Source organism: Cebidichthys violaceus, unplaced genomic scaffold (assembly GCF_023349555.1).
Source record: "Cebidichthys violaceus isolate CVI_PGR_0920_01 unplaced genomic scaffold, fCebVio1.0.p SCAF_26, whole genome shotgun sequence".
In the NCBI taxonomy this organism is placed as follows: Eukaryota; Metazoa; Chordata; class Actinopteri; order Perciformes; family Stichaeidae; genus Cebidichthys; species Cebidichthys violaceus.
The window spans coordinates 798684-826389 of NW_027176439.1; the positions used below are offsets into that span (position 1 = coordinate 798684).

A 27706-nucleotide genomic window follows, 5' to 3' on the forward strand; every position below is an offset into this window, starting at 1 on the left:
GCCCATTTTCTGTAGGTTCCAGTTTATTGCTCGAGTTCGTTTTGCAGCGTCAAGAAGAGCTCGAATCATCGGATATTTGAGATCTGACGCCGCCGTCGCCGCTGCTCCTCGCTTCCTTCAATCAAAGAGCGCTGGTTCCAATTTCACCGCGTGGCAATCAATGCACATCCAACATGTCTGTCCCACAACACGGAGGACGATTTAAACAACAGGACGTCTTCATTCCCCCACCGGAGCAGATGCGGGGCGCTGCCTCCCCTAGCAGCAGCCGCCCAAGGACGGCCCAGTTTAATTATTGACGAGCGTTAGCGTTAGCTACTGTACCTGCGTTGTAAAGCAGGTGTCGACTAACCCCCTTCAGTTATTTTTTTGCCCTCCACCAATGTTGTGAAAACACCAGGTGAGGACATGCTGCTGCGAGAGCGCAGCCACTTAACCTCTCCATCGGAGCCCCAGCAGGGGATTCTGGGTTCTCCTAATGGGGGTACACAGAGGGGATGGGGGGAGGGAAGGACGGAAGGGAAGGAAGGGCGTCAGCAGATGCCAGTGTTTCAGGCCTGATGCCGCAGCTGTCAGCGCAGATGATGCCTCCGCCGTGAGTGCTCGTACACGGCTCGATGGCCGACCGAGGATGCCGTGATTCCAGGACATGGAGGCTGAACGTGGAGCCCCGCTGGGACAGGAAGCTGCAGCTGAGCGGCGCATCCGAAATATGTTCCCCGGCAACAAAAAAAAACGGCATGTTGACGAGGTCGAGACTCGAGCAGCACTGAGGAGAAGGCCTCTCGCGTGCAACAAAACATGGGTTATAAAAAAAAATAAAAAAAGAGGGAGGGAAGGAATGTGAGGCGCAAAAAAGCCGCTTCTTCTCCGGCTGAGTGGAGCCGTGTTAACGCCGGCGGCCTGTGTGCTCGCCGGTCGTGGGCGATGGGAGCAGAGGCAGACAGATGGACGGAGACGGGACGTTTCCAGGGCTCCGCTGTTCCATGCAGGTGGTCCTGGGCGCGGGGATTGTCAGAGCGCGGTGAATTATTTAAATGGAGAGCGTGGAAAAATGGAACGGCTGCATCTGTCGCACATCCTTTTAGAGCCCCTCCAGCAGATGTGTTTACTCACCGCCCCGTACCAGCTAACTACTTAATGGGTCACCGTCGGCAGCCAAGAGTTAATTAAGCGGGGCCTTCTTTTCTTTTTTTTTTTTGCAAATGGCGGGCACGTAGCGCCATCAGCGGCTCAGGTCGTAGCGGGCGCTGTAGGCCCGTGGTTTACAGATGCAACTTTATGTTTTTACTGCATCCTTGGCAAAAGATATCAGATCCTGTTTTGCTCTAATGATTTCTGGACAAAAAGCAGGAAGTAGCTGCCACTGTAACACCAACGTTAAAACGTTGCACCGTCTCCACATCGATAAGTGAGGAGAATCAGGTGATTGCAATCCCGCTGCCAGCTGTAGTATCGCTAGCAGCTGGAGGAGGAGAAGCAGCGAACCTGCTGTGAGAAAAGAAAAAGAGAGAAAGAAAGAACTCGGAGAGCACAAACCTCCGCCGAGGAGAAATGTGTTATTTCATGAGCAGGAAAATGATTAGAAGTGACTGACAAGTATAGGAAATGTGTCAGGTTTATTTTTGTGTGTGCAGTATTTTATAAGATAATCGCAAAATTGCAAGTCTGAGCAGACAGTTGTACACAATTAGGGCTGTAGCTAACCATTATTTTCATTCTCCAATAATTTGTCGATTAGTTTGTCGATTGATCGATCAAAGACATTCAATTTACTGCCACAGAGGAGGACAAATATTCACATTTAAAGAGCTGTAATCAGAGAATTTTGACTCATTCAACTTTTAAAATAGTTGCAGTTTTAAAAAATAGTTTATCATAGAGTATTTATCGATTAATCAACGTATTGCTCAGGACTGTGTGTGCGTCGGTGTCAATTCTGACACGATATTCTAATATAGTTTTCATTTTAGTGACTAACTGAAAGTAGTAGCTGGTTTAAAGTCACATTTTTGGTTTCATGATACTCTAATGTCATGTTTCTCAGTGTACATCGACACACAGGTGCATTTCTTCTGTGTGAGGGTGAATGTTGTGTGTATATATGTCTTTGTGCATAAAGCGGATCAATGCAAAACTTAATCAGTCTGACTTCACGTTTTGCAGGAAAACATGTTGTGGTGAGCAGTGTGGACGTTGGAAGCGAGAGGATTATCTGAGGTGAGGTTCAAGTTGATTTGGAGCCGATTCAGCTCCGCCGTCGTCATATGATACTTAATCTGTTTTAGAGCTGAAGGACCTCTAGGAGCCAGCGGCACTCATAATCATACATTTTTGATTGGATTGGAGTCAGCGAGGACATTAAAATCTGTTGTTCCGCCTAGAACGCCTTAGCGATCATCTGTTATGGTTTGGGATTATAAGAGATGACGTTAAAAATCAAACAATAGCTGTGCAGCCAGGAATAAATGCATATTTGCACTTAAATCTTTGTGGGTTTGTATGTATGTTTTTTTTCTTCTTTTTTTCGACAATGTTTACTGCGTCTTTACGCTACAGCAAACTCCTCATCCCCGCGTCTCCTGTTTTAACATACAGCTAATCTATAGATTTAGGAGTTGTTTGTTTGCAGAACAGAAAAACTGTGTGTGTAAGAACAAGAAGGAAGCAAATGGATTGAAGCGTCTTATTTAAGTATCAGAGATATGCATGAATTAAACAGCAAAACGAGTCTGAGACTGAACGCAAAAGGAGAGCCGCACAAAGACGACAACATGCCTGAAGAAAAGGGAAATAAAAAGTACGAGAGCGGAAGTATCTGTGAGTGTGAGTGTGTGTGTGTGTGTGTGTGTGTGTGTGTGTGTGTGTGTGTGTGTGGTTTTACAGAAGAAGAAAGATGTGATGATGACATTCTTGATTTCTAGATGCAGTTGAAAAAACAAACACCAAATCCAGACATTTAACACATTGCTCATTTTCTTTTCTTCACTCATCTTTCGCAACATAACACTTAATAGGAGAACATACTTTTGTGATTTGTGTATTTTATATACTTGACAGGTCACCATTTTTAAAAGAGGCTTTATCTCAAACTGGTTTTGTCTGGTTTAAATAAAATAATCTATTAAATAAATCTATTTTATAGTCCTGTTTGAGTTCACAGTGAGATGCCCGTCCTTAAAATTTCACACGTTTCCTGTTGTGCACGAGCCAAGATTTAAACATAAATATATCTACGGAAACATCATCACATGACCTGCATATCAGTTATTTTGGAGAACTTTACTTCATGAGAATATTGCTATATTTTCCACATATACTTTGCATATTTCCCATCCCAGCGGCTACTTACTGTCCCACTTCGTAGAGCTTCGGAGCCGGACACAGCAGGTAATCTTCACGCACAACAGTCGGCTTACGAGCTGTAAAAACCACAAAAGAAGACACTTTGTCAGAAATTCAGTTTTGTATCAGGAAATAACCAGAAGTATATTACAACAGCATTAAAAGGTTCAATTCTGAGAAATTGGGCATCACAGATTAGTCATCCTCACTCGCAAAAATATTGGTGGCGCTTTCTATGTCTATAATGAATCATAAATACATTCATAATCCGTTGATAGCACTGTATAATTATAGTTATAAGCACTCATAAGCATTCATAATGCTTTATAACAGTAATTATAACATTATAAAGCATTTTATAAGCTCAAATTTCATAATACTTCATAAATGCTGGTCACTCACTGACATTTTTCTTTGCAAGGATCATAAAGTATTACAATTCCTATAGTTTAATGCATTGTGTCATGTGTGTGTGTGTGTGTTTGTACGTGTGTGTGAGTGTGTGTGTACGTGTGTAAGTTTGTACATGTTTGCGTGAGTGTGTGTGTGTGTGTGAGTGTACGTGTGTGTGAGTGTGTGAGTGTACGTGTGTGAGTTTGTACATGTTTGTGTGAGTGTGTGTGAGTACGTGTGTGTGTTTGTACGTGTGTGAGTGTGTGTGTATGTGTGTGTGTGTGTGTTCATCAGCACCGGTTGACTGAGGTCTGGATCCTCTCCAGCCACGCAGGTCGTTCAGATTATTGATATATATGTATTTTTTTCTGCTCGTCTGCTTCTGGAGCTCTGACCGGTTTGGTGATGGAGAAGACTGAAGCATCTGCTCCACATATGCGGCGTGTGTGTGTTCCATAGTCGCCATGATGCCTGTCCATAATTATAAGGTGCCCCACTGTTAGAAAGGTCTGGGCTGAACACATGCAGAAGCCAGTAAGGGAATAAATAGCCCCAAGTGGGCGAATGTGAGACGGACTAAACTGAGAAAAGGACTAACAGGAAGACATCTGCTAATGGCCACTTCCTGATTGAGTTTTTTTTTTTTTAAAAAAGCAAGGAGTATAAAAAAAACTAAAAATATGCTAGAGTGGTTTTTAGTCAAGTTGAAATGTTTTTAAAAATCAAAAAATAACTTGTCAAGGAGGGAAGTGTTGTCATTGGCAGACGTCGATCCCACGGATCCCACGGCCAAATGAGAGCTTGAAGAGATCGGCTCTCGGTGCCAAAATCTAGTTTTGCTTCCTGAAAAAAAGGATTTTCTCGACAGAACAGACTGCAAGCTCAAAATAAGAAGCACGATGACCTACATAGCCCCCCCCCCCCTTTCTTCTGCTCTGATCATATACATAGGGAGCCGCTCAGAGATAACAGACATGTCGGGACGGGGGTCCTTCCTGTGGACACCATCGAACTCACACCACAGCAAGTTCACGAGGAACAGAGACGGACTTGTGATCTTGGGATGAGAGAGCCAGAGCACTCGCAGAAGATGTCGGTTAACACGCAAGAACCACAGTAATCCCGATCCTCCACAAGCAGCAAGAACCTGTTTAGCCGTTAGCCGAGTAGCGTCATCAATGCTGAGGCACTCATCTCATTCACTGAAGCAGCATGAACCCAAGTCTGTGATGTAATTGCTATAAACGGATAAAAAGAATGCCGAAATAACAACATAATGATGCATGTTTGTAAAATGTCTGAATTTGTGCTTTGTCAGGTCCAACTGTGAGTCGACGATCAAACGACTTTTAAAAATGTTTTGTGAATGGAGTTTGGATCGATCAATGCTAGGCTATGCTAACCATGTAGCTAATGTAAATGCGTTGTAGACTTATTTTTTTAATGTGGTGAAATGTCATTAAAGCCACATGATAAAGTTGTTTGAGTTGTACGTCACATGGCTATGAATTGTGGGTAATTCCTTCAAACAAAGTCTGAAGAAAAGCAGACTTATGGAAAATGTTAATGAAGGGCTTCAAAACGTCTTTTGAGAGAGCCCTCAAACACCCGACGGGTCGACAATGGAAGGACCCTAAACCCTCACGGCTCTGGACCCTTTAACTGACATCACATGACCAGCACAGCTGAGTGAGAGAGGAGGATGCAGTGGCTCCAAATACATTTTGTTCTCCATTTCTAACATCAGTGACTCTATGTAATGTGGGTGATCCCCTTCAGTTCTGCAGAAGAAGTCCACCTCACAGATGTATTGCTTATGCGTGACACTGAATCTGCACTAAATGACTAACGGCTCCTTCCTCTTAAGTTACTGTAGACGTGATGGCCAAAGGAGAACTGTCTGGCTCTGTGTGACTAATTTGAGTCCTTATTGGTGAAAAAAGATGACGCTTTATGGACACAAAACATCTTCAGAAGACTTAAACTTTAGGCCTGGATTCAGCTCAAACTGGACGGTTTACTCATCCAGTCAAACTTTAGCTCGCATCTGATAAACTGACATCAGTGTTTCACAGAGATATTGTATTAAATACAAATGTAACATGTTGGGTTTGGCTTCATTTTATCTCCATAAATACCAATAAGTTGTCTTTTATTCTTTCTTTGCTTTACTGGCTTTTGGCTGTCCTCCATGCTCACGCCAACCCAACCTGATGTACGATTTATGATTGATTTATTGACAAAGCAACACCCACAATTTCCAGTCTGACTAGTCTAATTTGTGTTTGACAAAGCGATATATAGAGCGAGTGAGGGCCACACAGGAATCACTGTGCGGCTCCACATTTGCCGTTCACAGTGATGAGAGAATACGAGAGGCCGATCTCAGAGACTCTGAATGCAACGTGTGCTTCAGCCGCGTCTAGTGATTTCGCAACACTTACTGAAGGTTTCCTGGTCCACTATGAAGCTGCAGACGACGGCTTCGTTGCTCCGGCCGGAAGGGAAGCCGTTCCCTCTGAGGACGATGTCGAAGGACTCTGAGGGACAGAGACAAAGAGACAAGACTGTGAGTTTCTTCTTCTTATCTGGCATCCTCTGCTGATGTGATGAAGGCTCCTCTGAACTTAAGCAAAATGATTTGAAACTTTTGATGATCAACGCTAAATACATAAATAAAAGATAAAAACAATATAAATACAAACTACTTTTTAATTACCTTTATAAGTCTCTCTTTTGCAGGAACACCCTGATCACATTCACACACATTCACACCAGGAAGCTGTCCAGTGAAACCAGTGAGCAGCTCCACCACTGGTGTGTAAGGAGGGAGGGGCAAACTGCTTCTTTACCTTTCCCATACAGATTTATCCTGCCAGGCCCGTGGGATTGAACCAACGACCTCCCGGTCAAAAAGCTCGCTATCGCTAAATAATTAAAATTGTGTCCTATGATGCCCCTCAGTGATTGATTCACTCCTCGTCTCCAAGCAGACTCACTCCCTCACCCACTGCTTGAAAGTGGCACATTTTTCCCCCCAAAGATGTCCTGAGCTGAGCAGCCCTGCAGAGAAGGATCTGACTGCAGCAGGAGGAGGCACTCACCGTTCACGCACACACTGGAGGGCTCCACACTCAGGATCGCTGTGCACGATCGCTTTAATATCTGGAGGACGACAAGGAGAAAAAATGAAATGAAATGGGTACATTATAGCTGGAGGGCCAAGAATAAATACATCAAGTCCTGGCCGTTATCGGCTCTGTCAAGTTTAGAAAACAGATTAGAGTGCAACACCTGAGAAATGTCTCACTCCTGATCGCGGCCTGGCGGCTAAAAGGAAAAAGGGCGCCGAATATCAGCGGCGAGGAGGACAGAGAGGGGAGAAAACGGCAGCTGTGTCAGCCTTTATGGGAAAATTATGCAAGACTATTACATTCCTCAGTTCTATTAAAAAACCTCCGGGATCGTGCATTATCATATAAAGAGGCCCGCGTGAGCCCACTGTCATGGAGCGGCACTATCCGCCGCCATTCAATAAATCAACAAAAGGACAAACTATGCAAATCCCAGAACACAGTCGGTAAAAAGGAGCATATTAACGGCGATACAGGACACTTGAACCTTTCATTTGATGTTTGGTGAAACTTTAATCTGAGGAGAGGAGGAGGGGAGTGTTTACAGCGGCCTTATTAAATGTGATGGTTTGATATGGAATCGTTAAAAGGGGGGAAGAGGGTTGCAGATGACAGCTGGGAGGAAAAGGATCTGCTGCTCTTCCTCTGTGCCACTATTTTCCCCGTCTAATTACTTCCTTGGCAGTGCTTTGAAAAAAAAAAAAAAAAAAAAAGATAAATTGACTGTTTGCCTGCCTAAGCTTGAAAAGATGGAGGACAATGACATTGTTTTCCCATTAAGTGTAAAAGTTCTGCTCCAAAATGAGAAATTTTGTCATTTTGAAAAAAAAAAAAAAAAAAAGTAGCACTTACTTTTAAATATAACAAAATTCATCAGGACTGAAGTCTGGAGATGTTGAAATATAAGCTTTGAACACTGAGATTAGAGGCCTCAGTTTGGCTGAACTCAAACAGCAGCTATTCATTTCAATGGGATCGAGGGACAAACATTATTTACAGGCTGCAGGGAGAAAAAAAAAAAAAAAAGGAGGAGGAGGCAGTTGTCCAAATACCTAAAGTCATCGGAATATCTCAGCCGGCGTTGTAACTAGTGGGCTTTCTGGAAGGATGAAGCTGGTTTAGTCATTTTGTGGAAATAATTGGGCGGAAAGGTTCATGAGTTGTTGTTTTTTTTCTTCTGTCATGCATTATTGGTTAAGAAGGAATGCGTCACGACGTCCGGCGATACTGTTCACGTTCAGCTGAACGAGAACAATGTGGCTACTTTGCAATTTGGGGTTTTCCCCCCAAAAGGCCCGCAGCTCAGACAACAAAAGTCCAGTGTGGCACAGATTGGAAAAACAACAACAAAAAAATAAAATGGCGGAACGGGGGTGCAGAAACACAACTTTGCCGAGCTTTTTTTGTCAGAGTGGATCCTGCAGAGAAAAGGCTGCACAGATGATCTCAAATCCTCGAAAATCCATCAGAGGAGCGAGGAGGCCAACTAGTCGGGAATCCAGTATTACTAATCAGAGAGGAATGCGTTGGGATGCTGTGCTCAGAGCCTCACAAGGACTGAGCCTTTTCTTGTTGTTGTTGTGGTCAGCATGTTCCTGTACAGGCTACAAAACATTTAGCAAAAATAAGAAAATGATATAATGACTTTAACGGGAAGGACCGCCTTGTGACGACGACCGTGAGCGCATGCTTTTAAAAATTCAAATAAATAAATAAAAGATCGTCTTGGCTCAGCACAAACAGATTAGAAGCATATTTTCTTCTAATTATAAATAATCAAATCCACCTTTTTAGAGGCTTTCAACATATTTTATGATAATTATTACAAGCTGGATTCACACGCTCCTTAGAGATGACAATAGCGTAGGTTAGAAATAGTGTGTCATTGTTTTCCTTTTGTCTTTTTTAGTGTCATGGTTACTCAATCTTTATAAATTAACTGTTGCACCTGTTTTTAATGAATCGTGGTTGCATTTTTTTTAATCACTTTGTTGAAAAATGTATGAAAGATGTATCACCTAGGCCCACTTAACATGGTGGTCTGCACCCAGCCAGCGTCAGACGACAGACTCTTTCACTCGACGGTCGTGTGAGAAGCAACACGATCAATCATAGTTGTTGTACTTTGGATCTCACAACAGAAAGGAGACCCGCCCTTTGGCTCCGCGTCCCTCCAGCTGCATGTCTGACAGCTTCGTCGAGCTCTGCTCTCTCTTTCCCCAAACACTAACGGCCTTGTCGGCTTCCGACACAGATGCAGGTCCGGCACGGGTCAGCGTTCTCCGCAGGGCTCCGGGCTCAGATTCATGTAGAAAAATGTTGCCATACAAAACCCCCGCCTTGGCTGACAGCGTCGAGGCTAAACGCTGCAGCGAATGGAAAGTATCACTAATTGGCTGGCAGCGGACGAGGAGGCCACATTGGGAAACTTAAACACGGTTTAAGGGACTCTTCTGCTCCGACAGCTTCTCACTGATCACAGAGCGACACGGACAGGATTATGGAGGACGGACCAGAGGTAGGCCGGAGGTACCGGTGACCCAAGAACCACCAGGAAATTACAATTTTTCGAATGTTGAATAATATGAACCGAGATGAGCCTCGCTTTCATGATGCAATTTTGTTTGCAACCCGGCAGGATCCTGGTGCAATGAAGGTTAGCTAGCATAGCTAGCGCGCTAGCTTAGCCACGTGGAATGACAGCGCCCTCATTCACATAATGAAGCAGAAATGCATTCATTAGGAAAAGAATAAGAAAGAGGAATTTAATAATGAATAATTACACAAAAAAATTATCTAGAATAAATAAATGCAGAAATAAACAAATATATTAAAAACATAATAAATAAAAGGGAAAAATAAATGAAGTAGATAAATAGAATAAATATGACGGCAAATATATAAAGAAGCAAATTAAAAACAGAAGTATCAAATAATTAATGCCTACAATCATTTTAAATATGATTTTAGTGCATTTAATGTCATATTAATTCATTCATCAGGTCATTTATTTATATATTTTACTTTGACAGGTTCTGTCCTCCATACGAGATGTGTTTGATGCGTTACTCCGGCTTTTATTCTGAAACATTTTTAAATTAAAAGCATTAATTGTATGGAAGCCGCTGCTGCTGCTTCACTGAGTTTTGACACTTGACACAATAAAAACACTGTGAACAGGACGTCATACGGACAGTGAGTAACCGTCAAGCTGCTCACAGTCCAGCGTCTTCATTTGCTACAGAGTGGTGAGGACACAACGAGCAATTATTTCCACAGACATTTTCCATGCAGCTCAGCAGGAAGTTCACTGAGGTCTTGCTTTAATTTGTGACAAACTTCAATTTCTTTCCCCATCCAACCCGATTCCCAAATTAAGCAGCAATCTACCTTCAGTTATTTCTAAAATAAAGGAAAAAAACGTTAACGAAAATTACCAGTTTTGTGCATGTGTTAAACTGTTTATTAATCTCATACATCAACCACAAACCTGAGCTGACACTCACAGTCCAACACACACACACACACACACACACACACACACACACACCCACCAACAGAAAGTAGGCGAACTTACAGAATTGATGATGCCTTTGAGCGCGTGGAAGCCATCTTTGACAGGAAACACTTGGTCCTTGTTGTCTGCAATTTCAGCGAGCTGTCGGTGCGATCAAAGAGTCGAGTAAACAAAAGAAGCACCGCGGATTAAACGCCGCTTTCTTTATCTTTTTCCTCTTTATGACTGAGCACCGTCTTTGCTTTCATATCATGGGCAGGAGGAGACGTAGCAGATGGCATGACTGTGGCAAACACTTTGCTCAACCATAAAAAAAAAAAAAATATCACTGCAACATTGCCTTTGTTTTGTTTTTGACTTAATACGAGCTCGTCACAGGGTGGTTACCAATGGTTACAAGGGACAGGCCACCATGTTGGAAGAGAGACAGAAAAACTACGGACATCAGTGACACAAAGGGAAAGACTCCGACTCTTTGGTCCAGCTGACGACAAATGATATTCAATTTAATATATAAGACTGAATTCGTTGATTCCTAAACAGTGAGAACAGACTGACTGGACAATACGTGATTTTAACAGCCACAGAAATAATGTCTTTAATCCACAGTTTCCACTTCTACCCAACAAAGAAACTACTCTCCTGACTTAATCAGGATGTTTGTCAAGAAACAGGCATGTTCACACTTAAACAATAATACTTAAAGTCTTGCTGAGAACTTGGTTGGCCCGTCACCATTTTTTTTAAAAACACGTGTTCATTTACAGAGCTTCCGCAGAGCAGAAGGGCAGTTGAAGAGCGAAGCCACGCACCAAGGCCACGTCTATAAGTGGGAAATAATGCGCCCAGTGATTCAGATCCAAAACTCCAAAATGTAATGGGCTCTCTCTCTCTGGGCCCCATGCTTCACCCTTCCGCCAAACTTCATGAAAATGGAGCCAGTAGTGATTCAAAAACCAATTTATTTATTTATTGAGATATTTATGGACGCATTTTAACTCATTGAGCAAAACGTTCAAATCTCTGCAGCTTGTGTTCACCGCAGGCCTTATTTCAGGCATCTAACCAAAAAACTTTTTAAAAAACAAATCGACTTTAAGACGAGGAAACCGAAAGGGCAAAAATGCTGAATCATTTCCAGGTGTTAGGACTCATTCCTGCAGCACTTAACCAATAAAAAAGGGCAAAAAAAAAGTATTACAAGTAATAAATAAAAGCAACTTCTGATCACTTTAGCTAATAAACAAACTAAAACTTAGATTTTATCCTAAAATACCCAGACGCTGCTGTCCTGAGAGCTCCAGAGCTCCACTTCTTTCGGTTTGTATCAAACTGAAACATGCCGATGAACATCTGAGAAGCGGATCATGCTGCTTTAATGACATCACTTTAAGACGTGGATTTCCCACACAGGTAACGGCGCTCACATTACACGTGTTTACCTTTCTTGACACTCTTCCAACACGGCAACGCGTCTCTCTCGCTATGGAATGTAATCGCTCGGCACACATTCGGCGACAGACTTCACTGCTGCAGATTTAAGACCGCAGCTTTCTTACCTGCTGCTCGTCGAAGTCCTTGATACCCACGCAGTAAACACGGCCGCCGAAGTTCCTCGCCTCTTCGGCCTGCAGACCAAACAAGCGTGTGCAACAGGTCAGGTGTAAAGAACATTTTAATCAGAAAAAATTGAGACACACAGGCTGTCTAGGCACCAAAACATAAAAAAAATCAAAAAAATCATTAATATGTCATTAATTAAATAAATAAAAGTAAGAAAAAAAAATAGGATATTTTTAAAATAATTTTAGCAGCTGAGAAATAAATGAAAATTGAATTTGTATTTGTAGTTAAATTGAAGTAAAATAAAGTGTCAAGTCACAAGTGCGACATCAGCTTTGTGGGAACATAATTTGTGTCTCGACACTATTTTCGACACTTGAACGTGATAACTTGGGCAACTGTTTGTACGATCTGGATCTCACCTCTGTCACTGCGAGCTGGTGAATATAAGCGTTGAGCTTCCCGTCTGTCAGAGCCAGGATGATGCTGGAGGACTTGGTGGTCTGCGCCTTTATCTGAGTCGAGGCCTGCAGGTTCAAACGGCGCCACACATCTCAAATCCTTTTGCGTTTTTGTGCCACAGAGCTGTAAATTGTGATTTATTCATGAGGGGGTAAACTCACCGCTTTTATTCCCTCGTGCATGTACGTTTCTCCAGCTGGTTTTACTTCCTGTAAAAGCTTCAGACCCTCTTCTATCTCGTATCTTAAACACACACACACACACACACACAATACATGTTGGCCCACAAGTAAGGTTATTGTTTCACACTGTGGGTGGAAGGTTCTGTATCATTTGTACTGAGGCTACATGATGTGGTGGAAACTTGTGGTTATGGTCGCGCTGGAGAACAGACTTTAACGAGTTGTTCTGGTAATTAAGATGAGGATGGAAGCTGTTTATCCAGTTTGACATTTAGAGGCTCACTGGGAATTGAACCTCTGACACTAGGTAAACATTTCACTGTGGTGGCCTGCAAGAAGATCAGCAAATCAAATCAACAAAACACTTTCTCAGAATGTTAAACAGAAGTTAGACTACAATGACTACAAATACAATCAGAAATAGTACAATAATAATAATATATAGTTCCGACAGCTTTGGAAAGTGTTAGTTTCATAGTAGCACTTTCTATGACGCCAATGTCTGTAATGCATTATAAACATACTAATGAGTTATAATCTGCTTGATGCACTGACAAATTATAGTTATAAGCTCTCTTAAATATTCATAATGAGTTATAACAACTTTCATAACACAAGACGTTTAAGGTCAAGTGTCATAATACTTCATAATTGCTGATCATAGTGTATAAGGACTATATGTCTCATAATTCTAATGCATTATAATCTGTTATGAAGCATTATAATGTGATAATAACTTACTCTGAGTGGTCATTGCTGGTTTTGTTTTTCTCTTTACTTAAAGCCAACAATGACGACTTAGTTACTTATAATACAGTGACAATAAATATATATTATATATTTATATTATATAAAGAATAATAATGTATTACAACTATGAGAATTAGAATACATAATATATTAATACATAGTGTTATAAGTGTAATTTTACACTATAATCCTTGTAAAAATATCAGTGAGTGACCAGCAATTATGAATTAATAATAATTAAGTATCTTCATCACAACGAGGCAAAAATCATGTGAAAATCCAATATTACCATAAAACAGTCCTGATGATTATTGATTTACAACTTTAGTCATTAACAAACATTAAAATGGGAACTACAGTTGTTGCTGGTGTGAGATGTAAAACATATTTAGAGCATGAGACTTGTTTAAGGTACGGTAAGCGTGAACATCGAGAGCTCGGTGAACTCATTTGTTCCAGAGTTCAGTACCTGTCTCCGGTCAGAGGCAGCAGGACTTTGGCCTGGGACGAGAAGACGATGAACGAGACTCTCATTCTGGGGCTGAAGAGAAAAACAAAAATGTCAAATTAGGAATCCCAAAAATGGTCTTTTGTCTTTCTTTTTATTTATTTGTTTACACATTCTAATGTTAAACTGGTGTTTAAATCTATATATTTGTAAGAAATATCTTTATTTATATGCAACATTTAATAATATCTATCTATCTATCTATCTATATATATATATATATATCTATATCTATATATCTATCTCTATATATATATATATATATATATATATATATATATATATATATATATATATATATATATATATATATATATATATATATATATATATAGATATGTCCTGTGTCGAAGTGTCCCTGAGCAAGACACTGAACCCTTAATGGCTCCCCGGGCGCTTCTCAGCAGCCCACTGCTTCCAATAAGTTTGTGATGAGTTAAAAGCAGAGGCTAGATTTCGTATATGTGTAAGAAATGTATATGACAATATAATACATTTCTTCTTTCTTCCGGTTCTGACTTTAACAGCAATATTTAAATATCAGTAAAGCAATAAATAAAGAGGACTTATTTTTGGGCTGCACATCTGTATGTTAAAAAGTAGTTAGCACTTGTTTCTCACTGGCGACCATTTGTTACGGAGAGAAAATGGTTAGATTATTTATTTTGAAACATCACGGTCTCTTCAGTTTCTTTGCATTCAAACACAGGTTTGTTCTTCACAATGAAGCATAATCAAATCAGAACGGTTGTGTTTCTTACATGACATCTCCCTCTTAAAATGCAACAGCACTGAGCTAAGACAATATGCCATAACATTGTGATATTTATTCAGATTTTCTGCTTCCTTACTCCATAAAAATCATCACTTCCGTCCTCTTCATCGACCGCCCACACAACAGCGCGACGTGCAAAAATACTCCGTGTGGCTATTAAGGAGTCAGTGTGACTGACGGTTTTTATAAAAAGCTGGTGCTCTGGTTCAGTTCAGGAGAACGAGGGAGTAAATGTAGAATCAAGCAAACAGAAGGGGCTCTTTGAATGTCAACTAATATTAGCGTTTGACTTTAAGCAGCTTCTGTGGGACTCAAGAAAGTGATTAATCAATTCACAGACAGGAAACATGTTGAGCGGATGAGTCACACGCATAAACACACACACACACACATAAACTTTGTACCTGTGACTGTTTCAGGGAGTGAACGGATGGGTCTCTGACTAAAACCACAACGGTTTACATTCGATGTCCCTCCATCACACATTACAGCAGAATCACCGCCTCGTAAATATTATACGTCCAGCTATAAACATATAAAAGTAAATCAGCGCGGAGATAAAGTTAAATGTTCAACTCCCGCTGTACAAGTGTGCTTGAAAAACTGCTTGTGTTGCAATGTGTTAAAAAAAACAGAAAGTAAAAATCCTCCAATACTCGATTGTACTAAAGTAAAAGTGAAGCATCAGCAATCAAATAAACTCATCATGGTGATACAGTTAACAGGCAGTGTGGTACAAACATTTTAATAAGCAAAAACTGGACATGATGAATTATGAAAACGGGATATACAAGTTTTACCAAAATAAAATCCACAAAAACTCCACATTATTTTTGACCAAATCCCTCGATATTGATAATGAGACGATACTGTCGGGTCGACCATTGGATGCTTTTACAAAATATTTAAACAAGACTCTTGATGAATAACCATCAGTAATGTGGATGTAATGACTAACTGGGTAAATGCAAATAATAGAACAGTCTGGTGAGTTCAGAAAATGACATCACTCAGCCTTTAAAACCAGGAAGAGACAACATATATTATCATATCAAACAACAAACTGTTTCCGATTTCTTGGTTTGAGTAATACAAACATTCTTCTCAACAAAAACATTTTTCTAAATAACAGAACAAACGTCTCAGTTGTTCAAAAACTGAAGACTGGAATAAGTAAAATGATGATTTAAATAAAAGGAGATTTTAATTTCCATCCATACTCATATCGTCACCCCATTCCTCCATATTATAATTCTACACTTGATCAAATTAATTTGACTCATTTTAGCTTCATTTTTGAAGGATTCCAATGCATGTAAGCGATGGATTATATGATCCTCTACTGAACAAGATGAAATAATATCTTATGATACAATATTTCCTCAACTTATCTCACACTGAATATAAAATCAGAAACTGGTGCTGGTATAGAAATATAATGAGTCCAGTATGTGAGCAATAATACACATAAATACTTTTTATTAATCGCTGTAATAAATGAAAAGTAACGCTATTTGAAGCCTATTTAAAGCAACAATGTCATTAACATCTAACACAAGCATAAAAAGACATAGATGCATCGTTAGTTTCATCTTCTACCAATCATTTCTACACGGCGTACAGTCTCTAAATTCAAAAATAATTGGTACATGGTGAGAAAAAGTAGCATCTTTATTCAAAATCATAAATGTCACCAGTAACTGCAGCCAGTACATAAGTGTCGGAGAGAAAAATATTACAAATCTCTAAAAATATAGTGTAGAAAACGTAGCGCAGTCTCCCAAAATGGACCCACCTAAATAAAAGCAGAACAGCGAAGGTACCGAGTTAACTTCAGCTAGTTCAGCGTTTCTTTCTTCCTTCAGCGATCCGAAGCCGTTGTCGGAGCATAAGGAGAGGTGCTGATAATCCTCACCCACGTGACACATGGCCCAGTCGCCATTCCTCCCCCGCGAAACATCGCACAATCTTCAAAAGCCACACGGCACAGACTTGGCCGGTCTGCGTTACGTCCGCATATCCTGTCTGCGAGTTTCAGAGTCATATGTGGACTCAGAAAACTAACCCGAGTCACAGATGAGAAACCGTGGGTGGTGACTTTTTAAACGGCGAACAGAGAGGGCTCCCGGCGGAGCTTGTGATTGTATACGATGCTGCCGAACTAGTATAGGAAGACGGGCGGCGATGCCAAGGACATATCGGAGGGTGGTGGTGGGATTTCTTCCTCTTTGGGAGGGGGGGGGGGTTGATGGAGGAGTCCAGTTCGCTCCACATGGCGCGACAGAAGAGCTCTTGGTGAGCGAGCATTGTTTAGCAGATTGTCCTCGTCGCCTTCCAGTGTTCTTTTGCTTTACTGTACATTGTCTGCCCCCCCACTTCAGCAAGGGATGAAGTGTGGAAGCCGGAACCCCCCCTCCTCCCCCCCCGGTGCAAATGGCCATTCTCACAGCCCAGAAGACTGCTCCTCTCTGCCACCCACTCCCACCTGGTGCCTTTGCTATTTTTCCTTCAAACCGAACCACTTCGTTCTGGCTGGGTCGCCGCCGTCTGTACTGTGCTGGCAGGCGCCGCTTTTTCACTCAAACGTTATGCAAGCTGAACGTTTCAAGGCGGGTTTTTTTTAATGAATTATGTGCAACAAAAATTGATTTTTGCAATTTGATAGTTTGGAGAAAAAAAAAGCAGGTGTGGGCTGCGTGTCGTAGGGTCTTTAATTATAGACATTTGTCGGATAAAGCAACCAAAACTGATGTCAAAATTTAAAAAAGGTATTTTGCGCCTTCCACCAATCAGCTCATTTCACTCGATTTTCACTTAACCCGTCATATTTAAATATCTAAGAGATGCATGCAGATGAATATCCTTTCTTATCATTTCTGTTGTTTGAATCATTGCTCGACTTCGCTCTTCTTTCAAAACATGCGCATTATGAAACCCTGAAACTTTGTTTTTGGCCACTTTGGACTCACCTCACAAATCTGTCGGTGAGGTTCCTCACAAACGAGTAAATCTCGCCCCAGTTATCGGAGACACTCCCGGACCTGAAACGATAAAACAAGAAGAAGAAGAAGAAGAAGTCAGTTAGCAGCTGGTCAGTAGCAGCAGATTGTGTGTGCTGGGGAGTCGGATGCTGTACAGAGCTTGTGCTTTGAACCGCTACCACAGTTGGATATTAACACCAGCCACATGCTGGATAATTGGGCCGATGAGTCCGTGTTCTAAGGCAGCTGGTTGAACACAGGCGCTTTGCCTTTCTAAAGATCTACTTGGCTGGTAGACTAAGACTTTATTCCCCAAAACAAAAAAGGTAGAAAAATCTCCAAAGTCTCGGCCGACATTAGCAATGAGGCCCGACTCTAACGCTTATGTACCATAAGACTGTGAAAAGACTGAAGTCTGACACTCTCCCACAGCTTAAAGGCAATGGGCCGCATTCACGAAGCACTCGGACGAACAGGTTTCTTCTTAAGTGGCATGAACGAGCGTTTTTAGGGTTTCAAGGTGCCGAGTTCCAGCTGCAGGACTTGAAGCTCCGCAGTGAGAATGTAAAATGTATTCTACTTTATTCTTTGGGAACATATTTTGTGAATGGACAACTTCCACGTGATTTTTTAGGGCCGTCGATTATGCAAATAATAAAATCTCAATCTTCAACATGTAGCATGAATTAGGCCTAAACAAGCCATTTATGACAAGTTTGTGCAGCCCAGAGAGTTCAGTCAATCCAGAAGATAATATGAAACAGAAAAAGAAAAGAAAAAGACTGACTGAAGACAGTCATAACTTTCTCAAAACTCTTTTATTCTGACTGTGAACTTGCTTGACAAGTCGTTCGGTGTTCAGGTCGGCATGAGACGACAAGGAACAACTCCCCAAATACAATAAAGAGCAGAAGTTCAGAGAAAGATGGTGAGCAGTTGGAGCCGCTGGCAGGAAAAGAGGATTATAAAGACCAACAGGAAATGTGCAACAAAAAAAAAGTGCAATACATCAGATTCACCACTAATGTGCTAAATCTAAAGTCTGTAAAGCATGATTCTAATGGGCTAAAAGTCCAGTAGAATGGATTCAAGAAAAAGTGCTGCGATTGTGAGATTTATTCCCTGGTTTCATTCCTGCTATTCTTTGCTTTATACTTTTGCAACTTCCCTTTGACCCTTTTTCTGAAATTTTTTCCTCCTTCCTTCCTTCCTTCCTTCCATGTGCTCTTCCATCAATCCTTCTTTCCTTCCTCAGCTTGTATGAAAACTGGACACAGGAGGTTCTTCTTTGAGGTATCTTCAGTTGAGTCTTTTGTCTCATTAAGACCAATTAAGACTAACCAAGTTCAAACCAATGTCAGCTGAACCTCTCAACTCGATAAATCCATCTGACCACAAATCCTGTGCCCTCGATGTGACGACAACGAGGTAGTTAACGCAATAACTACAACGCAATGCATGCTGGGAGGCCGTGAAACAGAAGGGTTTGACCGTTAGGAGGCTCGTCTTTTCACACCACCTCTTTCCTCCTCGATACCCAAAGACGAGGTCACACAGAGACGACAGTGAGGGAAGAGGGAAGTTCCACTTCACTTTGACAACGCTGTGTCAGCAGTTAACTGGTTATATTAAAGGAGTGACAAATTAGTTTTTATTGCTCCAGCACACATCTGTATGGTGTTGTTGATAAATAAAAGTGGTTTTAATGAGCTAGTGTTAGGAAGTTAAACAGGTCATAATTCATCTCTAATATCTATTAGATAAGATTACATTTAATCACAACATGGTAACGTTATAATTTACCTTACAGAGCCTGAACGCATCACAATGTAACTGAATGATACCTGCGTACGTTAGCCGTTAGCGGAGCTGCTAACGTTACGAGCTCCATCCTGAGCGTTGCAACACGGATTTGTCCCCCTCACTATATTGTTGCCCTGTGCATTAATATTGAGGGATTTCTTTTAACATAAAACAACATTTGGGTTTGTCAACATCACCTTGTGCTAAATCCCAATGTGATTATTTCATTCGGAGCAGTTTCTCTGTTTCTTGAATTTCCAGAAAATGTATATTATGATGATACATTTCATATTACAAGACAGAACATTCTATTGTGATTTTATTATCCCTGGACTGGCAGGAAAAATCGGTGTAAAAAAGTGCAAGAGCAGCGCTCGCCGTTCCCTCATTGCCGTCTCTGAGGTGCCTTTGAGCAGCTCAGTCACCAGCAGCACATCAGACTGAGCTGCTCCGCTTCCAGGTCTGACTGTGTGATCGGGGCGTTCCTGAAAAAAGGGAGCTTGGCTCTCAGTAAAACTTCCCTGAATAAATAAAGTTTAGGGACATTAAAAGTGGCGCCTCGCCTCACAGGACGTTTTTCCTTGGAAAGAAAAAAAACAACCAAACAGTGAAGCTTTCATGAACTGGCCTAACACTGAAGTAACGCTGCAGATTTCTGCAGATCCTGCAGCACAACTTGCTGAAATTAGGATCTTAGTCTTATCAGAACCATCAGGAAGTGAGAGTGGAGATACATTATCCTGCAGGGACAAAGTAGCACTACTATTCGACACCCTGACGGAGATTCTTCTGCAGAAAAGGTTTTTTAACATCACGAACATAAACATGCATTGCATTTGTAAATCAAACAGATCACTAATTCACAAACGTATGCATGCTCTCGGGTCAAACATGAGCCAATAATCTCGGTCATCATCCGGTAATTTAGCAATTTAGACGAGGGTGGGGTCGTTTAGAAAAAGAAATGGGTCAGAGCAGCAGCGCTTCAACTCAACGACCCGCAGCAACGGCAGGTCTCCAAAACCGGAGGAGGACAGGATTAAAAACAGTAGCTGTCAAGGCTGTAAACTCCTAATGTATGAGGAGGCCGTTTTCATATTTTTTTTTTGCATGACACTACTGCAAAGTGTTGCTAAACTGGCTGAGTGTGGCTCTGCAGCGTCTGTGTGTTTGATGCCTTCAGCAGCACTTTGAGAGCATTAAGAGACACAGGAAGTTTACAAACGGTGATGCAATTCTTTCTTGCTAGCTTGCATGATTAACAAAACAACATTCAAGGACTTCTCAGTGTGTTTAAGGTCCGACTTTAGTTCATATTTAAGGACTGGCCGTGTGTTAAGGTAGAAATACTGCTATTCTATGGGACAGAGAAGATTAAAAGAATGGGGTGCAACTTTAATTTAATTTATCAACTTTAATTGACAAAGAATAGACACTTTTTATAACACTTCAAATGAAGCAACGTTAAAAAAACATGGGGGAATTTATCTATACAAGTATTTTCAAGTAGTACGCATTTTCTTTGTTATGATGAGGAAGGAAGACGTGACAAACACTTCTCGATATTGCCAAACCTCATGACATCATGTGACCAACTATTGTCCTTAGAGACAGCATGGTTATTAAGTCTTGGTTAACCTGAATACGTGGATGAAACTAGTTGGTTAGTGTGAGGGAGAGGTAGTGGTGACGGTTAGACCTGTGTGGCCCCATGAGGTTAGTCAAGAGTCCTCTCTTCCTCCCATGTGACCGCTGAGCATCACCAGACTCCAGCCAATCAGGGATAAGCGTCACTTATCTATCAGATCTGATCAAAGTCGCGTCCATTGATGGTAAGATAAGTGAAAAACAATAAGTCATGTCCATGTAGATATCAGAGGACATAAGGGATGTACTCTGTAGTAAAATGACTTCCATTTATGTTGATTATGTGGATTTATTTTGGCTGGATGACTGAAAAACTTGAGCTGTGCTTCAGGAAAGGAACCTTTTTTTTTGTAGCAGGTTGTATTTGCCATGCCTGGGAGGGAAGGCAGAATATGTTGTTTAAGACCAAGCGGTGAAGTAACCTGTAATTTAGTTATTAAATTAAACTTAATGAAATGCGTGTCCGCTGCAGCTGTGTTTTTGGTGTCTTACATTACGTGCATGACACAGAAATAAAAGATATTAATCGATCTATCTATCTATGGATGTGGCTGTGAGCACATGGATGTTGTCATTATGATGAAACAGGAAGGGGCCTTTGTCAAACCATCGCCATCACTGTTTTGTCATATTGTACCATTCAGACTTCCCTTTTATTAGATATACAGTTGTGGTCAAAAGTTTACATACACTTGTAAAGAACATAATGTCATGGCTCTCTTGAGTTTCCAGTTATTTCTACAACTCTGATTTTTCTCTGATAGAGTGATTGGAACAGATACTTCTTTGTCACAAAAAACATTCATGAAGTTTGGTTCTTTCATGACTTTATTATGGGTTAACAGAAAAAGTGACAAAATCTGCTGGGTCAAAAATATACATACAGCAACATGAATTAGCAATTTTGGTGACTTAGAAAGCTGTGTCAATGAAATGAGCTTCATAGCATGGCCTCTTAACTTCTTGTGAGTGATTATGAGTGACTACAGCTGGTGACTTCTCTGAGGCCATTTAAATAGGGCTCATTGGATACAAACGCCCACAAACGCTACAATGGGAAAGTCAAAGGAGCTCAGCATGGATCTGAAAAAGCGAATCATTGACTTGAACAAGTCAGGAAAGTCACTTGGAGCCATTTCAAAGCAGCTGCAGGTCCCAAGAGCAACAGTGCAAACAATTGTTTGTAAGTATAAAGTGCATGGCACTGTTTTGTCACTGCCACGATCAGGAAGAAAACGCAAGCTATCACCTGCTGCTGAGAGAAAATTGGTCAGGAGGGTGAAGAGTCAACCGAGAACCACCAAAAAGCAGATCTGCCAAGAATTAGAAGCTGCTGGAACACAGGTGTCAGTGTCCACAGTCAAGCGTGTTTTGCATCTCCATGGACTGAGAGGCTGCCATGCAAGAAGGAAGCCCTTGCTCCAAAAGCGGCACCTTAAGGCTCGACTGAAGTTTGCTGCTGATCACATGGACGAAGATAAGACCTTCTGGAGGAAAGTTCTGTGGTCAGACGGAACAAAAATCGAGCTGTTTGGCCACAATGCCCAGCAATATGTTTGGAGGAGAAAAGGTGAGGCCTTTAACCCCAAGAACACCATGCCTACCGTCAAGCACGGTGGTGGTAGTATTATGCTGTGGGGCTGTTTTGCTGCCAATGGAACTGGTGCTTTACAGAGAGTAAATGGGATAATGAAGAAGGAGGATTACCTTCAAAGTCTTCAAGATAACCTAAAATCATCAGCCCAAAGGTTGGGTCTTGGGCGCAGTTGGGTGTTCCAACAGGACAATGACCCCAAACACATCAAAAGTGGTAATGGAATGGCTAAATCAGGCTAGAATTAGGGTTTTAGAATGGCCTTCCCAAAGTCCTGACTTAAATCCCATTGAGAACATGTGGACAATGCTGAAGAAACAAGTCCATGTCAGAAAGCCATCAAATTTAACTGAACTGCACCAATTCTGTCAAGAGGAGTGGTCAAAGATTCAACGAGAAGCTTGCCAGAAGCTTGTGGATGGCTACCAAAAGCGCCTAATTGAAGTGAAAATGGCCAAGGGACATGTAACCAAATATTAGCACTGCTGTATGTATATTTTTGACCCAGCAGATTTGATCACTTTTTCTGTTAACCCATAATAAAGTCATGAAAGAACCAAACTTCATGAATGTTTTTTGTGTCAAAGAAGTATCTGTTCCAATCACTCTATCAGAGTTGTAGAAATAACTGGAAACTCAAGAGAGCCATGACATGTTCTTTACAAGTGTATGTAAACTTTTGACCACAACTGTATGTTGACACTCTTGTCCACATGGTTTCCATATGACAGGAGTGTCCATATTATTGTGACACCCAACACTATGGTGTTGAACCCACTTTGGGTGTATTAACTAAAAAAAACACAGTATGTGTGCAGTGCCAAGCATTTCCATAATGAGGTCGCAGAATATAACGGGTGACAGAAAACAGCACCACACCTGGTCACAACTGTTCTCCCTCCCACAGGCAAAACTTAACAGTTTACAACAAAAATACCAGATTTTTACAAAAAGCATACAAACTTTCTCTCTCTTACTTACTTGTCTAAAACAAAGTAGAGGTCGTAGGCTCCGTGACAGGACGCGTCTTCCGCCCAGCAAGACGAGGCAAACAACCCCAGGAGGAGCACAGCGACCGCCGCCGAAGTCCACCGACTCTTTCCGGAAAAAAGTTCCCCCTCCGTGGGCGAATAACGTGACAACTTTTCCAACATTTTTTTTTTTGTTGCACAAAATAATTGCAGTAAAAAGTCTCGAGTCTCGAATAATAATAAATAAAAATAATAAATAGCCTTTCTAAGAGAGTTTCACAGCGTGCGCATCCCGCAGTGAGAGGAGCTACATTGTCGAAGTTCCTCCAACAACAACAGTTAAACCGATTGCAAAAGCTGCGAAATAAAGGAAACCACCGCCCTGACGTCACCAACCGTGAGGTTTCTTCATCTCCCTGACTCACCGTTCACTCAACATTCTCAATAAACACAAAAACTGACTCCTGAGCTCACGTGGACCCTCGTTTGAGATAAATCACTGCTGAACGAGAGCAAACTTCACCGAGCTGCTACAAAGTGCAAACTCAGGAGGAAGAAAAGTTAGGCCGCCTTCAAGTACTGCTTTCAAAGCTCGGGTTTCTGAGTGCTGCAGGAGGGACTTTATTTTTAACACAGTTGGAAATGATTAAAAGTAATGCTGTAATATGAGTCATGAAACTTTTTGTTTTAACAGTAGAATAAAGATATATTTTATACAAAGAAGAGAGACAATAGGTGAGTTGAGTAAAACATACAAACTATTAAATACAGCCATGAAACTTCCTCAAATGATTACTTTTTTGAAAACAATACATTTTTGCATTGTAAGTTTTCTGGAATTCAATGTTTAATTAAATGTGTAAATGAGCATTAATCTTGTTAAATATGTGCTCATTTGCATACATTTCCAGAACAGAAATATGAACATTGCATAAAGAAAAAAAACTCATTGAGAGAAAACAGCCTTTAAATATATGTATTAAAATATATATATATATGTATATAAGATATGTATAAAATGACACTACAAGTGTATAGGGTAAAACATTATCTAATGCTAACTTTTGGTGAGTTTGGGAGAAATGTACAGATGCGAATAGACAAAGTAAACCACTTAAATGTGTATTTTGAATGTTTTCTTTCCATCATCCTGAAAGAAAACAAATAATGGAAGCAACATCTAAACTTTTCAGAGTTTCTGATTTTGTTTTTGTTAAGATTAAGTCTCACTACTGGATTTCATAAAGGGTAAAAATAGTGACACAGTGATCACAGATTGTTTGGTTCTTCACGTTCGACCGGGTGTCGATTCAATCTTTCCAACGGCACTTCAAGGCCTCGTCAGTTTCCAGCTTAGTGCGCATGCGCGAGATGTAACCAGCTGTTGGACTTCTGCAGAACCGGAGGTCCCAGTGCACACACCCAATAACATCTGTATCATCTTCTGTACAAAGCTACTTAATAATGTTGCATTGACAATATTCACACAGGCCAGACCTCAGGCCAGATGCTTGAGTTTAGTTTTTATTTTATTTTTTCTTCTTCAGACTATTAATGAGCAAGGCACTGCCATTGCGTTGGGTTTGATTCCCAACAGGCCCATGTATGAATGTTGAAATCTGTTCGTTGTAGCATGCTTTCATTTCGTTGTATATTATTGTTTCTTTTTTTTAAACAATTCGCTTATAGTTCTTTAATTTTTTTGTAACTGAATTATACGCAGCGATTTTTACATTTATTATATATATATATATATATATATATATATATATATATATATATATATATATATACACACATCAATAAATGTATAGATAAATATAAATATGTATACATAAATGTAGAGATATTTATAAACATATGTAGATATATACAATATATATATATATCTACATGTATTGATATGTATATATATATACATATATAGATAAATATAAATATATATATACAATATATATATTTATATTGTATACCAAAAAAGCTATGGGATATATTTTTTGAAATTTGGTCCAAAAACATTGTATCACTCCAGTGGCAACTAAAGACCTACTCCTTCATGAAACAAACATGTCATTTGTGTTTATTAAAACCACATTGTTCTCGCACATTTTTGGCCGGTAAACTACTAAATTTCTGGTTGTACGGTTGGAGTTAACACAGAGAGAGGACCTTTCAAACTAAAAGATGATTTACATTTCTCATTTTCAAGCTATTACGATTGATTACATTTTGGAAGAACCATGCAATCTGCACAGCCATGGGAATGTGTATCTTCTCCTTTACATTCTTTGACATCCAGGTTGAGAGCCTCTCATTGAAGCACAGATATCAGCTTGAAGAGTATGAACACGTGGCGAACAAAGCAGGCATCCAAAACTCATTTCCCAATAAAGAGAAAGCAGTCACTCTAAAGGAAATAGAAAAGTATTTTGGCTCACTGACACCAGGAAGAGGTTACAGATGTGAGGTCTGCCATGAGTGAAAGCAAAGATGTTTCACAAAAGATGTTGCATAAGGACAAATTATGCAATTTAGCATAAACAATATTTGTTATATATTGTTTTTGGAGGGTGAGACGTATTTTTGTGGGGCCCCCCTGTCTTTTCTCATCCAGTTTGTGTTCTTTCTTTTTCAGTTTTTCTAACTCAGATGTGGAAAGTGGGTGATGACCCTCATATGACCCAAGAATCCTTCAATAACACACAACAGAATTAAACCATAAAACGCAATAAAACTGTTGAGATAATGTTGAAATCATTGACTGTATACAAGACATATTTGGAATGCAGAAGAGTGACGTAGAGACGCTGTATACATCTCTGGTAGAGACCTGTCAATTGCGTGTAGCCCCGCCCCTAAATCATACCCTGCTTTATGGTCTATTTGACTCTAAATGGACCATAATGTACTAAATGAACATAATGCTGTATTGAAGAAGACTTGAAACTAAAGATTGAGACCATAAACTCATGTTTACAATGTTTACTGAGGTAATAAATCAAGAGAGAAGTAGAGTCATTTTCTCATAGACTTCTATACAACCAGAGGAGTCGCCCCCTGATGGACAGTAAAGAGAATGCAGCTTTTAAGACGCTTCCACATTGGCTTCACTCGGCAGAACCGGAGGTTGAAATGTTACAGTGATTTGGAGCCGTTGATCATTCGTGTCTTGATGTATATTTTCAATGCTTCTATGAAATCAGAAACACGTATTTTCACATGGTAACACAAAATACCTCATTGACAGCATTGAGCATCACAGATATGACATGCAACAGTAAAGGAGCATGGGGGACTTTTCTGTTTAACATTTAATTAAAGTTGCCTTTATACTCAAGGCACATTATGGAAGCTGCAGGTGCCTCCATCCTCGGCATGGATGGCTCATTGTGCCATTTTTAAATCCTCCCCCCCCCATCCCTTGGCAGACTCGGTGCGTTTCTCTACTCATTGATCTGCACAGAGCTGAACCTCTAAACCTTGGCAGTGCAGCGTGGAGCTGCATGAACCGAAGCCTTCCTCATCCATTTAACCAAACTCAACGTGAACATGTGGCCAAGTGGCATTTAAAAAAATAAATAAAAGTCTTCCAGAAGGATGCTGCAAATGTCTTGACTGTCGTCACACAGTTATTGACTCAAGATGAGTAATTATGTTTCGTAACTCCCGCACATCTGACTACCTTTCTACCCCCTCAGGTTACAATAAACGCTAATGACACCTTTCCTCATGTTGTGTTGTTTTCAGGACATGCAGGCAATTCCAGGTGCCTCTTGTTTGAACAAGGTGTGTGTAGCTGGTGGAGGAAGTGACTTCAGGCTATGGAATTATGTAAAAGCAACGACATGCACTGGAAGTGAAAACACCACAGCTGCTGTTGAGCTCTATCTGGTTCACCTGCTCGTGCTGCGACAAATGTTCTCAATAAATAAAGGGTTTGAGGTTTTTATTCTGATTTCTGTAATACATGTAGGGGTATTTTTGCTGGTTTTACAAGGTATGTTTATTATTATGGATAGCACCGGCAGTGTACCCTCATACGTCTGTTGTCTTATGAAAAATTGATTCCTCCTTATTTATG

General features: G+C 40.6%; 1 protein-coding gene across 1 annotated transcript in view; it reads right to left on the reverse strand.

Moving 5' to 3' along the window:
• antxr2a (ANTXR cell adhesion molecule 2a) overlaps positions 1-24157 on the reverse strand; it is an 86050-nt gene extending 61893 nt beyond the window's left edge. The window contains exons 1-10 of the mRNA XM_068720951.1: positions 23636-24157; positions 17599-17670; positions 13816-13887; positions 12576-12657; positions 12375-12479; positions 11949-12017; positions 10450-10530; positions 6843-6903; positions 6183-6278; positions 3353-3422 (exon numbers count right to left, since the gene is read on the reverse strand). Of these exons, the coding sequence (XP_068577052.1) occupies positions 3353-3422; positions 6183-6278; positions 6843-6903; positions 10450-10530; positions 11949-12017; positions 12375-12479; positions 12576-12657; positions 13816-13887; positions 17599-17670; positions 23636-23808 (881 nt within the window). The 5' untranslated portion in view covers positions 23809-24157. The remainder of the gene's footprint in view (positions 1-3352; positions 3423-6182; positions 6279-6842; positions 6904-10449; positions 10531-11948; positions 12018-12374; positions 12480-12575; positions 12658-13815; positions 13888-17598; positions 17671-23635) is intronic.
• Between the last annotated feature and the right edge of the window lie 3549 nt (positions 24158-27706).